This window comes from Hyperoodon ampullatus (assembly GCF_949752795.1).
Source record: "Hyperoodon ampullatus genome assembly, chromosome: 11".
Classification (NCBI taxonomy): domain Eukaryota; kingdom Metazoa; phylum Chordata; class Mammalia; order Artiodactyla; family Ziphiidae; genus Hyperoodon; species Hyperoodon ampullatus.
This window is the reverse complement of record NC_136924.1, coordinates 7,744,660-7,759,831: the sequence shown is the minus strand read 5'-3', so window position 1 is coordinate 7,759,831 and position 15,172 is coordinate 7,744,660. Positions and strand designations below refer to the sequence as shown.

At 34.8% G+C, this 15,172-nt stretch overlaps 1 protein-coding gene across 16 annotated transcripts in view; it reads left to right on the top strand.

Annotated features, from left to right (window-relative positions):
• The window catches only part of PPFIA2 (PTPRF interacting protein alpha 2), a gene marked incomplete at both ends in the record, with an annotated part of 446,629 nt that overhangs the window by 335,121 nt on the left and 96,336 nt on the right, over positions 1–15,172 (top strand). For all 16 annotated transcript variants that reach the window (XM_079715018.1, XM_079715015.1, XM_079715013.1 and 13 more), the window contains 3 exons: positions 8,150–8,296; positions 9,342–9,476; positions 14,827–14,910. In XM_079715018.1, coding sequence (XP_079571144.1) covers positions 8,150–8,296; positions 9,342–9,476; positions 14,827–14,910 — 366 coding nt within the window. The remainder of the gene's footprint in view (positions 1–8,149; positions 8,297–9,341; positions 9,477–14,826; positions 14,911–15,172) is intronic.

Below are 15,172 nucleotides of genomic sequence, written 5' to 3'. Positions count from 1 at the left end.
TCTCTGTCTTTATTCCCATCTTACCCCTAGGTTCTTCATGACCTTCTGTTTTTTTTTTTCTTAGATTCCATATATATGTGTTAGCATACGGTATTTGTTTTTCTCTTTCTGACTTCACTCTGTATGACAGATTCTAGGTCCATCCACTTCACTACAAATAACTCAATTTCGTTTATTTTTATGGCTGAGTAATATTGCATTGTATATATGTGCCACATCTTCTTTATCCATTCATCTGTTGATGGACACTTAGGTTGCTTCCATGTCCTGGCTGTTGTAAATAGAGCTGCAATGAACATTTTGGTACATGACTCTTTTTGAATTATGGTTTTCTCAGGGTATATGCCCTGTAGTGGGATTGCTGGGTCATATGGTAGTTCTATTTTTAGTTTTTTAAGGAACCTCCATACTGTTCTCCATAGTGGCTGTATCAATATTCATTCCCACCAACAGTGCAAGAGTGTTCCCTTTTCTCCACACCCTCTCCAGCATTATTGTTTCTAGATTTTTTGATGATGGCCATTCTGACCGGTGTGAGACGATATCTCATTGTAGTTTTGATTTGCATTTTGCTAATGATTAATGATGTTGAGCATTCTTTCACGTGTTTGTTGGCAATCTGTATATCTTCTTTGGAGAAATGTCTATTTAGGACTTCTGCCCATTTTTGGATTGGGTTGTTTGTTTTTTTGTTATTGAGCTGCATGAGCTGCTTATAAATTTTGGAGAGTAATCGTTTGTCAGTTGCTTCATTTGCAAATATTTTCTCCCATTCTGAGGGTTGCCTTTGGTCTTGTTTATGGTTTCCTTTGCTGTGCAAAAGGTTTTAAGTTTATTAGGTCCCATTTGTTTATTTTTGTTTTTATTTCCATTTCTCTAGGAGGTGGGTCAAAAAGGATCTTGCTGTTATTTATGTCATAGAGTGTTCTGCCTATGTTTTCCTCTAAGAGTTTGATAGTGTCTGGCCTTACATTTAGGTCTTTAATCCATTTGGAGTTTATTTTTGTTTATAGTGTTAGGGAGTGATCTAATCTCATACTTTTACATGTACCTGTCCAGTTTCCCCAGCACCACTTATTGAAGAGGCTGTCTTTTCTCCACTGTATATTCTTGCCTCCTTTATCAAAGATAAGGTGACTATATGTGTGTGGGTTTATCTCTGGGCTTTCTATCCTGTTCCATTGATCTATCTTTCTGTTTTTGTGCCAGTACCATACTGTCTTGATTACTGTAGCTTTGTAGTATAGTCCGAAGGCAGAGAGCCTGATTCCTGCAGCTTCATTTTTCGTTATCAAGATTGCTTTGGCTATTCGGGTCTTTTGTGTTTCCATACAAATTGTGAAATTTTTTGTTCTAGTTCTGTGAAAAATGCCAGTGATAATTTGATAGGGATGGCATTGAATCTGTAGATTGCATTGGGTAGTAGAGTCATTTTCACAATGTTGATTCTTCCAATCCAAGAACATGGTATATCTCTCCATCTATTTGTATCATCTTTAATTTTTTTCATCAGTGTCTTATAATTTTCTGCATACAGGTCTTTTGTCTCCTTAGGTAGGTTTATTCCTAGATATTTTATTCTTTTTGTTGCAATGGTAAAGGGGAGTGCTTTCTTAATTTCACTTTCAGATTTTTCATCATTAGTGTATAGGAATGCCAGAGATTTCTTTGCATTAATTTATTATCCTACTACTTTACCAAATTCATTGATTAGTTCTAGCAGTTTTCTGGTGGCATCTTTAGGATTCTCTATGTATAGTATCATGTCATCTGCAAACAGTGACAGCTTTACTTCTTCTTTTCTGATTTGGATTCCTTTTATTTCTGTTTCTTCTGTGATTGCTGTGGCAAAAACTTCCAAAACTATGTTGCATAAGAGTGATGAGAGTGGGCAACCTTGTATTGTTCCTGATCTTAGTGGAAATGGTTTCAGTTTTTCACCATTGAGGACGATGTTGGCTGTGGGTTTGTCATATATGGCCTTTATTATGTTGAGGATAGTTCCCTCTATGCCTACTTTCTGCAGGTTTTTTAATAATAAATGGGTGTTGAATTTTCTCGAAAGCTTTTACTGCATCGACTGAGATGATCATATGGTTTTTCTCCTTCAATTGGTTAATATGGTGTGTAACATTGATTGATTTGCGTATATTGACGAATTCTTGCATTCCTGGAAAAAACCCCACTTGATCATGGTGTATGATCCTTTTAATGTGCTGGTGGATTCTGTTTGCTAGTATTTCATTGAGGATTTTTGCATCTATATTCATCAGTGATATTGGCCTGTAGTTTTCTTTCTTTGTTACATCTTTGTCTGGTTTTGGTATCAGGGTGATGGTGGCCTCGTAGAATGAGTTTGGGAGTGTTCCTCCCTCTGCTATATTTTGGAAGAGTTTGAGAAGGATAGGTGTTAGCTCTTCCCTAAATGTTTGATAGAATTCACCTGTGAAGCCATCTGGTCCTGGGCTTTTGTTTGTTGGAAGATTTTTAATCACAGTTTCAATTTCAGTACTTGTGATTGATCTGTTCATATTTTCTATATCTTCTTTGTTCAGTCTTGGCAGGTTGTGCATTTCTAAGAATTTGTCCATTTCTTCCAGGTTGTCCATTTTATTGGCATAGAGTTGCTTGTAGTAATCTCTCATGATCCTTTGTATTTCTGCAGTGTCAGTTGTTACTTCTCCTTTTTCATTTCTAATTCTACTGATTTCTTTTCTTTTTTTTTTTTTTTTTTTTTTTGTGGTACGCGGGCCTCTCACTGTTGTGGCCTCTCCCGTTGTGGAGCATAGGCTCCGGACGTGCAGGCTCAGTGGCCATGGCTCACGGACCCAGCCGCTCCGCAGCATGTGGGATCTTCCTGGACCAGGGAACGAACCCGTGTCCCCTGCATCGGCAGGTGGACTCTCAACCACTGCGCCACCAGGGAAGCCCCTAATTCTATTGATTTGAGTCTTCTCCCTTTTTTTCTTGATGAGTCTGGCTAATGCTTTATCAATTTTGTTTATCTTCTCAAAGAACCAACTTTTACTTTTATTGATCTTTGCTATTGTTTCCTTCATTTCTTTTTCATTTATTTCTGATCTGATTTTTATGATTTCTTTCCTTCTGCTAACTTTGGTGGTTTCTTCTTCTTCTTTCTCTAATTGCTTTTGGTACAAGGTTAGGTTTTTTATTTGAGATGTTTCCTGTTTCTTAAGGTAGGATTGTATTGCTGTAAACTTCCCTCTTAGAACTGCTTTTGCTGCATCCCATAGGTTTAGGGTCGTCGTGTTTTCATTGTCATTTGTTTCTAAGAATTTTTTGATTTTCTCTTTGATGTCTTCAGTGATCTCTTGGTTATTAAATAGTGTATTGTTTAACCTCCATGTGTTTGTATGTTTTACAGATCTTTTCCTGTAATTGATATCTAGTCTCATAGTGTTGTGGTCACAAAAGATACTTGATACAATTTCAATTTTCTTAAATTTACCAAGGCTTGATTTGTGACCCAAGATATGATCTATCCTGGAGAATATTCCATGAGCACTTGAGGAAAATGTGTATTCTGTTGTTTTTGGATGGAGTGTCCTATAAATATCAATTAAGTCCATCTTGTTTAATGTATCATTTAAAGCTTGTGTTTCCTTATTTATTTTCACTTTGTATGATCTGTCCATTGGTGAAAGTGGGGTGTTAAAGTCCCCTACTACGATTTTGTTACTGTTGATTTCCCCTTTTATGGCTGTTAGGATTTGCCTTATGTACTGAGGTGCTCCTACGTTGGGTGCATAAATATTTACAATTGTTATATCTTCTTTTTGGATGGATCCCTTGATCATGATGTAGTGTCCTTCTTTGTCTCTTCTAGTAGTCTTTATTTTAAAGTCTATTTTTTCTGATATGAGAATTGCTACTCCAGCTTTCTTTTGATTTCCATTTGCATGGAATATCTTTCTCCATCCCCTCACTTTCAGTTTGTATGTGTCCCTAGGTCTGAAGTGGGTCTCTTGTAGACAGCATATATATGGGTCTTGTTTTTGTATCCATTCAGCCAGTCTGTGTCTTTTGGTGGGAGCATTTAATCCATTTACATTTAAGGTAATTATCGATATGTATGTTCTGATTCCCATTTTCTTAATTGCTTTGGGTTTGTTATTTTAGGTCTTTTCCTTCTCTTGTGTTTCTTTCCTAGAGAAGTTCCTTTAGCATTTGTTGTAAAGCTGGTTTGGTGGTGCTGAACTCTCTCAGCTTTTGCTTGTCTGTAAAGGTTTTGATTTCTCCATCAAATCTGAATGAGATCCTTTCTGGGTAGAGTAATCTTGGTTGTAGGTTTTTCTCCTTCATCACTTTAAATATGTCCTGTCACTCCCTTCTGGCTTGCAGAGTTTCTGCTGAAAGATCAGCTGTTAACCTTATGGGGATTCCCTTGTGTGTTATTTGTTGGTTTTTCCTTGCTGATTTAATATGTTTTCTTTGCATTTAATTTTTGATAGTTTGATTAATATGTGTCTTGGTGTGTTTCTCCTTGGATTTATCCTGTATGGGACTCTCTGTGCTTCCTGGACTTGATTAATTATTTCCTTTCCCATATTAAGGAAGTTTTCAACTATAATCTCTTCAAATATTTTCTCAGATCCTTTCTTTTTCTCTTCTTCTTCTGGGACCCCTATAATTCGAATGTTGGTGCATTTAATGTTGTCCCAGAAGTCTCTGAGACTGTCCTCAGTTCTTTTCATTCTTTTTTGTTATTCTGCTCTGCCATAGTTATTTCCACTATTTTATCTTCCGCATCACTTATCCGTTCTTCTGTCTCAGTTATTCTGCTATTGATCCCTTCTAGAGTATTTTTAATTTCATTTATTGTGGTGTTCATCATTGCTTGTTTCCTCTTTAGTTCTTCTAGGTCCTTGTTAAATGTTTCTTGCATTTTCTCTATTCTATTTCCACGGTTTTGGATCATCTTTACTATCATTATTCTGAATTCTTTTTCAGGTATACTGCCTATTTCCTCTTCATTTTTTAGGTCTGGTGGGTTTTTACCTTGCTCCTTCATCTGCTGTGTGTTTTTCTGTCTTCTCATTTTGCCTATCTTACTGTGTTTGGCGTCTCCTTTTCGCAGGCTGCAGGTTCATAGTTCCCATTGCTTTTGGTGTCTGTCCCCAGTGGCTCAAGTTGGTTCAGTGGGTTGTGTAGGCTTCCTGGTGGAGGGGACTGTTACCTGTGTTCTGATGGATGAGGCTGGATCTTGTCTTTCTGGTGGGCAGGTCCACGTCTGGTGGTGTGTTTTGGGGTGTCTGTGGCCTTATTATGATTTTAGGCAGCCTCTCTGCTAATGGATAGGGCTGTGTTCCTTTCTTGCTAGTTTTTTGGCATAGGTTGTCCAGCACTGTAGCTTCCTGGTCGTTGAGTGAAGCTGGGTCTTGGTGTTGAGATAGAGTTCTCTGGGAGATTTTTGCCGTTTGATATTACGTGGAGCTGGGAGGTATCTTGTGAACCAGTGTCCTGAAGTTGGCTCTCCCACGTCAGAGGCACAACACTGACTCCTGGCTGGAGCACCAAGAGCCTTTCATCCACACGGCTCAGAATAAAAGGGAGAAAAAGCAAGCAAGCAAGCAAGAAAGAAAGAAAGAAAGAGAGAGAGAGAGAAAGAGGGAGGGAGGGAGGGAGGAAGGAAAGAAGGAAGGAAGAAAGAAAGGGAGGAAGGAAGAAAGGAGATAAAAGAAAATAAAGTAGGATAAAATAAAATAAAGTTATTAAAATAAAAAATAATTATTATGAAAAAATTTTTTAAAGTAAAAAAGTAAAAGCACAGACAGACAAAATCCTAGGACAAATGGTGAAATCAAAGCTATACAGACAAAATCTCACACAGAAGCACACATACATACTCACAAAAAGAGGAAAGGGTGAAAAAATAATATATCTTACTCCCAAAGTCCACGTCCTCTATTTGGGATGATTCCTTGTCTATTCAGGTATTCCACAGATGCAGTGTACATCAAGTTGATTGTGGAGGTTTAATCCACTGCTCCTGAGGCTGCTGGGAGAAATTTCCCTTTCTCTTCTTTGTTAGCACAGCTCTCGGGGTTCAGCTTTGGATTTGGCCCCACCTCTGCGTGTAGGTCTCCGGAGGGGTCTGGTCTTCGCTCAGACAGGATGGGGTTAATGGAGCAGCTGATTCACGGGCTCTGGCTCACTCAGGCCAGGGGGAGGGAGGGGTACGGATGCGGGGCGAGTCTGCAGCAGCAGAGGCCGGCGTGACGTTGCACCAGCCTAATGCGTGCGGTGCGTTCTCCCGGGGAAGTTGTCCCAGGATCACGGGACCCTGGCAGTGGCGGGCTGCACAGGCTCCCCGGAAGGGAGATGTGGAGAGTCCCTGAAATTCTTAATTTCAACCCTTTTAGCCATTACTTCTGGTATTTTCTCTTATTTAAACTTATCCTATGTCTTGCTGTTATATTACATGAGGATTTTAACTCTCTTATTCTTTCCCTTCCTTTCTCTTACACCCATCCTTCCACTATAATCATCTCACAATCACATTCAGTGTTACCATTATTATGACTATGTAAATAGTTCCACAAATGATCCAAGTAGTCATTTTCAATGATAATCTTTCCTCTTGTATGGCTTTCTTTTTTTCTAGAATTTTATTAATTACCTGATAAGTAAATTTGCTTACTTATTTTTAAAGCTATGGTTAAGTCTTCCCACCCACTCCAACAGTTTGGTTTCATAATTTCAATTCAGATTATCGACAATGGTCATGCAGATAATTTATCATTCTTATTTTTATTTTCTTTGAATCATTTCTGTTTCCTCTGCTCTCCACCTCTGATCTGTACCAAATTTTTTATAAGCCTGTTTCATTCTTCTAGCTATTGTTATGGGATTTACCTCTACTAGCATGTTGAAAATTCAGGAGAAAAAGTGACCAAGATCCCTGAAGTAGAACAGGCATAAAACCCAGAATACAGATAATGACTGAACTTTGAGGGAAGGTGGAGCACCTGTTCTAAACTGAAAGATAGAGGTTAAGGATTTGTGTGGATGTAGTTAAATTTCCAGATGGTGGTGAGGGAAGATCAGGAAGCTGAAGGACTGTCCATTTAAGGGCTTCTATTTCTTTTGGAAAATTAGGAGGGAATTTATCTGTTCTGTGCATGTGGCAGGATTGACTCTGGATCTTGTAGGAGAGTAACAAAGAGACTGCTTAGGAACAAGTGGTCAGAGAAACCTGTATGGTAATAAATGGAAAACACGACCATCTCCTCAATGTCAGGCTCCTTATGCAAAGGAGCTTCCCAAATTATCAGAAAACCACACCAGGCCCAAGATGCTCACTTCTGCAGCTGACTTTTCCCAATATCTCAAAAAAGTAGGTTATCTACCTACTAATAAATTCCCATGTAAGCTATTAGGAAGATAAATCATTTCCATGTTATCTATGAATTATATGGTTTAAAATTATTGCTTAATATAATAGTTAATATTATATTAATAATATAGTATTTAAAATTATCGCTTCATTTGCACCAATAACTGATTTTCCCCTAGAGATTTGTGTTCATTGAATTCTCTAAATTCTTTTTAATTGGAGTATATCATATTCTAATTAAGGGAAAAGATTAAGTTCCAAAGTAAATTCATCAATTCATTTGTGAGTGTGATTCAAATTTACTTTTTTTTTTTCATTTTTGCTTTCTCTTTTAACCACTGAGCTATTCTTACTTATACATGACAATAAGGATACTGATGATATTTATTATCCTTCTTTGAAAATCCCTTTGTAATTTGGAACTGTAGCCACCATTTTCCCAGTTTTATGGTTTGCAACTCTACCCATAATTATACTTATTTCTACTGTGTAATGAACTAATTTTTCTGCCACTTCTTTTCTAAGAATACCAATTCTACAGTAAGGAGTTTTAAAATGTACTCCATTGCATTCTCAGAGAGAGAAAGCTTTTTGCTAACCCAAGACATAAGAAGAATTCTGACAAATAAGTTGAGAAAACTCACATGAAATCTTGCATCCCCTTAATGAAAAGAAAGGAATGAATATTTACCTCAAGAAAGCAATAGTTTCTTTTATAGCTCACTATTTAATTTAAATAATAAAACAATATATAAACTAAGAATCTGATTTTTTAAATTATTTTAATTGTAGGCCATGGCACAGAAGGAAGATATGGAAGAAAGAATCACGACACTTGAGAAGCGTTACCTCAGTGCTCAGAGAGAATCTACCTCCATACATGACATGAATGACAAACTAGAAAATGAGTTAGCAAATAAAGAGGCCATCCTACGGCAGGTTCAGTATCTCTATCTTGGTTTTGTTCTGGTCTGTGTGCGTTCTCACCATTCTCACAAAACATGGAGTAAATAAAATATGGTATTCCTTGGTAATCAATCATTCTCTAAAATTTATAACCAAGTGTAATCTAGAAATCTATCTTAATAATAATAAAAATAATGACTAATATTTACTTTGGATCTAGACATGAATGAGAAACTGTGCTAAACAGTTTACATGTATTACCTCACTTAAATCCAACCACCACCTGTAAGTACAATTATTATACTGTAAAGTATAATAATTATTATACAATTATTATACTGAGGAGTAAAGTAAGTACAATTATTATACTGAGGAAACTAAGGTTCAGAGACATGAATGCTCTCCTAAGGTCACACATATGGTAATTGCAGAGTCAATAATGGAAACCTAGGTCTATTCGGCTCTAGAGAAGGAGTGGGCAAACTATGACCCATGTGCCAAAACTATGGCTCTGTTTTATAAATAAAGTTTTATTGAAACATAGCCATACCCATTCATTTAATCATTGTCTATGACTGCTTTTGTGCTACAACAGTAAAATTGAATAGTTGGAACAGAGACTTTATGATACACAAAGCCTAAAATAATTACCATCTGGCCTTGACAGGAAAAGTCTGCCAACTTCATCTCTGGAGCCTGGACTCTCAATCATTATGCTACATTCCCTCTCCTACTCCAGCTAATGTTACGATTTTCAGTATGTTGCTATTACGGTGTATCTGAAGTCTTAGTACTAAGTTGTATTCCATTTGTCCAAGTTAATACTCACTATTAACTTCTTTTCTTTTTGCTGCCGTCAGTAAAAGGTTTTCTTTTTTTAATGTGCTGAATTTATTAAGGAATATGGATAAGTAATATATGAAAACATGAGAACAATAATCTCTTTACACAGTAGGTATGGTAGTAGTAGCTTATTTTTACTCTAGAAGAGTGGCTTGAAGCCCACAGCCCCTGGTGACTGGTGTTTGCTATCCTAACTGTGACAATTTAAGTGTCTCTTTTTTCGTCCCTATTTCAGATGGAAGAGAAGAACAGACAGTTACAAGAGCGTCTTGAGCTAGCTGAGCAAAAGTTGCAGCAAACTATGAGAAAAGCTGAGACCTTACCTGAAGTAGAGGCTGAACTGGCTCAGAGAATTGCAGCCCTGACAAAGGTACTGCAATAAAACAATTGGTCAACCTAGATACACTTATAGAAATGACTCTAATCAAAATGGAATATATGAAGATTTTCTTTAGGCTTTATGAAGATTAAGTTTATTTAATCTTTGCTATATTGGTCTGTTATTTAGATGAATTTTTATGTTACACATATCTTATTTATGTTGAAATGAATGACTGATATATATGATGTGATGATTCCTTTGCCTATTTAAACATTAACAAAAACGAACAAAATATCACGTCCTTAGAGTTAATTTTCCATGGTTATATTTGCACATATGGATATACATGAGACATAATAATTTAGTAAGCTCAACATAAATTGTACAGTATTAGAAATGTAGGAGATATCATAAACAGTTGATTCCTTTCTGACTATGGTATGAAAAAATTTTGTTAGAAGTTAGACATTAGATTTGTAGAAGTCTAAAGCCATTAAATAGTCAGAAAGTGATTTTAATAGTTGTAATATCTCTGAACCAATTAAAATCAATAATATTCTGAAGAATGTTCAAAATTAACTGCTATGTTATGGACATTAGATTCTGCAATTATATGCATATTTTAGAACTTAGCAACCATTATAATGCTAAAACGACTATTCTTACCTTTCACAATCAAATGGAATGGCATTGCTTGGAAGTCACGTCACTAGAATAAAAGTACAGATTTTGTCACTAAAAGCATATTTGACTTTTAATATCAATTCAAAAATGTACACCCATTTTAGATGTTCATACAGTTATTACCATGTGCTGCTTTCCACACCACTGCAGTGAACGGGTCAGATAGATATATGAACTGCAAGTTATAAATGCTGGCATTAGGGATTATCCGAAACAATTGATGCAGCAAAATAAAAGTAGACACATGTAGTTACCTTTGGAAAAGTAAATAATTAAAGAGGAACAGTAAACTGATGCCTACTAGTTAAAATAGGGTAGTTAAAACAGGTAGTGAAAAGACAAACAGTTGACAAAGCAGAAAGTATTGGTATAGTTTGTTGTAGAGTATTGGACTAACTAGCTGAATGAAACTTTAGTCTGATTAGGGTGATACAATCTGGATCCTTCCATAGTCACAGACCATGCCATAAACCACTCTGGAAATTTCAGAAATGTGTGATTTCTAAAATAAATATAAACTTATTTAATTTGAGAAATATTATTGAAATTATATAAAAAGTGCAAACATAGTAGTAGTAGTATGCTATTTTTTCTTGCAAACATTTAAAATTACTATAATATGGATTAAGATATGTATACTTAGGCTTTTCATCTGAGGAATATAAAGAATTTTATAAAGAGTTATCTTATTGAACTGAACTATTTTAGGGGGAGTTTAGCAAGTGGTTAAATAATAAAAGTAACTTTTGTAATATTTTAGTGTAAAATAATCAATAGTGTCATAAGTAAAATACAAGAAAGTCTGGAATCTCTCCCCCAAAAACACAATTTAAAATTCCGCAAAAAATTGCCCCAAATTAACCTCTGATGGATTGAGAATAAAACATAATTTAAAATATAATACTTGACATATGAGGCTTTAAAAATTCCTAAGAATCCTTAATTTAGAATGTAAAAAAAAAACAACTTAAAATAGGTGTCTCATCTGTTTTGCCCTCTATTTTATTTTATTGAGGTCATATTTGATACATATATTCACTTATGCACCCAAAATAATTTCCTCAGTTCACTCCTACCTGATAATATATTGCTAAAATTCCACTTCATCTGGAATTAAAAGAGAATAGAAAGGGAATTAAAAGGGAATAGACCCCTTTGATTTCCTCACTTTTCAGCAGTTTTACCTCTCTTAAAAAGTATGAAAATGTTAGAATTCACTCTGCTTGTCCTTTTTACTGCTTTCTCTCCTGACTGGCTCTGTATCAACATTATTTCAGATATAGAGTTTTTAGATTATCGCCATATTTAATTCATTATTCACATACCTCTGGTGCTGAGATTTTATTTTCAGTGTACTCCCTCTGCTTGTAACCCTTTTATAACATTTGAAGATCGGTCTTTCATTTGCTCTCCCAAGCGTTATGGCTAAAATGATTTTTGACCATTTTCTTATCTCTGTTCTCAAGACCTTTAGGGACTGTCTGTAGAACCGGTTTTAGTTATTCATTATTTCAATTCCAATTTGTTTTCAATATCTTATTATTGATCTCCATAGTCTTTTCTACTTCATAATATTTTTGACTTCTCACTACTTTATGATTTATGCTTAGTTTAAACCTAGGCTTCCTCTCCTATATTTTGAATGATATTGTTAACAATCCCTCATATATTTTAATTGGCCTATAAGTATTTTTTCTACTTTTATTATCTGCCACTATTGTTTTCTTCTCTTTGGCCCTCCTCTCTTTAAATTTGATTGCTTCTCCATTTTCAAATATATTCACATTCTTCTCAAAACTATTTCTGCCTATAAAAGAAAACTGTAAAGTTTTCTTCTAAAACTTTAGCTCGTTTGAAAATTGCCTTGTCACATTAAAGAGTGAAACCAAGATAAGCCCTATATCCCATCAAGGAGTCAAAATATAGCAGATTGTTCGTATGTGACTATAGTATTTACACCAGTTGCTTAAATTGCAGGCTTCATAAGGTTAAGGTGAACATAAAGCAATAGTGGTTGCAAATTGATCCAGTGTTTGTTTAGAGATGATGTCTGAATTTATTCTTTGGTTGATAAGAATATCTTTTTTTCTACCAGTGTGGTGTGTGTGTGTGTGTAAAAATAGGTAGCTAAAGTTCATTTAAGGCTTTTAGAAAGTCAGAAGTATTGAATAATGGCTAGGGATAAAATTAAAAATTTGGCTTTGGTGAGTGTATATACAGTTAAATAATAAACATTTTGGGATCCCAGTCTTATGATTTATGATGTTTACTTCTTTAATTAAAGTGCATATTCCTCAGCAAGGACATAATTCATCTTGAATTCCATAAGGTATTTCATTCATTTTTAGTACCAATAAAAAGTATCAACAATAACAGTGATTTAAACATGACAGAATTCTCGTTTAATCTCTGAAGTGAATTTTCACAATGTTTGGTGTGTTTTCAGTAGTTAAGATGGAAACAGCTAGAAGTTTTAAGGACCTTTGAAAGATCTACTGACTTACTTGTATATTTGAATGAACAGTTTTGGAAATTGAAATGTTCATGCCTTGACTACCTTGAGTCAGTCACCAGATTAATTGTCATAACATTAACTGCTTGTTAAAATGTACTTTTGAGAGATTACAGATATGTTTAAGAATTTAAAATACATAATTTCAGCAATATTTTGAACCATTTACTGTATTCTTAATTGAATTATAAACTTTAAAAAATATTATAAAATCATTTTGTGGCATTTGAAGACTATGATGGCATTCTGTGTTGCTTCTGGTTGGAAATTTGGGGAGAGAAATCGGTTATTTGTTATTTCTTCATTATTTTCCTGATTTATGAAATAAGAATATCAGAAGAAAAATCTTTCAAAATGTAAATGTTGAGTTATTATTTGCATAAGCACAGCAGTTAAATGTTAAATGTTTATTTTATAGATTAAGTTGGAATTTGTTGCATAAAATAGTACATATGCATATGAACCAATACATGAATAGGTTACTATTTCTTTTCAGGTACTGCATGATATATTTATATATAGTCCTATATTTGCATAAAGTAAGTTTCACTGTTTTAGAATAAACTTATAAAATGTAATAGAATATGCTCTGGAGTTAAATTTTGTTATCCTGACATAGGGTACTTTGGCTGTTGTGATTATTTAACGTGTAATTATGATTAAAATGTTGATGTAACTTTACATGTAATCTGTGCATAACATACTAATACAATTCAGCTATCAGCAATGTCACATGTGTTGAACACTCTGCATCTGTGGTAACCTGACATTCACTTCCAAGACATGTAACTAACCTTGGCACTGGGCAAACATTAGCTCACAAAAGGCACTGTGCTGCCTATTCACTTTAGGGCACTATTTTGTTTCCATAGCAACAGATCAATGCAGAATCAGTTTTAGAGTGGTCCCTAGTGTCATTCAGGAGAATTCACAATAAGTTTTCTTGTCCTCACAGCATTATTGTCACTTTATTTGAGGACTTTTAATCATTTTCATTTAAAATGTCAAATTAAGGCTATGTCTAAGAATAGGCGCTGAGGTTCTACACCTACAGCCATAGTGTGTATTCAGAGACCAGAAGTCATTTTGCAAGTTTGCCAGTGCTGCTGAGGAAACTCAATCCTGCTTGAATTGGAGAATACTCATAATAATTAACCCCGTGGCTTAGCTTTTTCTCTGATTTCTACAGAGCTGGGTTTATAATAAATTTTGTTCCAAATTTATTTCACCTGAGTCATTGCCTTGGCCTACTCCTCAATATTGAGGTACTTTGTTTCTGTTATTTTTAAGTAATATGATAAACAAACAAACCAAAATATTAAACTTTTAACAATCTATCAGCGACATATTCTAGTGTTTGGTTTCCCGTAATTCCAATTATTACATGACTCTTTCAGAGTTGCTTTAATTCATTCTGTAGTGGTCTTTCATTGCCAGCCATCACTAACCTTCCATACCTTAGGTTGGTAGCTTTTTATTTGAGCATATCATTATTTTTCACTTATAACCATCAACTTCATCATGTTCACCAGATTTCAGTGTAGTTCTTTCCACATAAAATTCTATTAAAGTATTAAATTTGCTGTCACATTTTTCTTTTAAGCATTCTGTGCTATGTTCTGTTCAGTGTCAGTGCCTTTAGTTCTGATTTTTCAATTTTGTCCCTCTCCTTTTCCTTGACTCGTTAGTCTGATCCAACCTCTTCTACCTCATCTGATGATTATCAATATGTTATGGAAGCTAAACTACAAGAAATGATCTCCATACGTAGGAAGGTAGTCCTACTGGACTTTACTTTCTATTGCTAAATAGAATTCATCTAAGTTTTTCTTTTCATTTGTAAAAATTATGTTACTTTTATTTATTGATAATCGACCATCTGTGCAGTTCAGTGCTTCAGGAGCTTAAGATTGGACAATGGCAGGTTTGTGTTCAAACCATGCACAGTCTGCATGTTACATTTGGCTGATTTCATTGCTCATAAATAACTCCAGTGTTTTGCTGATGCTTGGATGTAACAGGCCTTTGTAGCTGACACATTTCAAGCAATGCTGTTCAGCTGCCTGTTTAAAAAAAGTTTATTTTTCGAAAACTACATTTGCGGTTGGTAGTAGCTTGCTTTACATTTTATTTCAGTTTATTTAGAGGAAAAGTGTTAACCATATCTTACATGTCAGGTGCATTCTTCATATTTCTTAACAGGCTGAAGAAAGACATGGAAACATTGAAGAACGTATGAGGCATCTAGAAGGTCAACTTGAAGAGAAAAATCAAGAACTTCAAAGAGTATGTATTTTAAGACCGTCCCTCTCAAGCATCAGTTTATGGATTTATATTCTACATATAAGAACTGAATGTCTGTCTCAATTATAGGTTATATTTAAAGTCATATGAATATGCCCTGTGCATTAAAAAAAGTTTCTGCCAATTTAATCAAAACAGACATAAAATTAAATCCAATTTTAAAACTAGAAAAAATACAAAAACAAACCCAAATATTTTTAAGTGATTTTTATGTTAAATTTATTTATTTATTTTTTGAATGTAA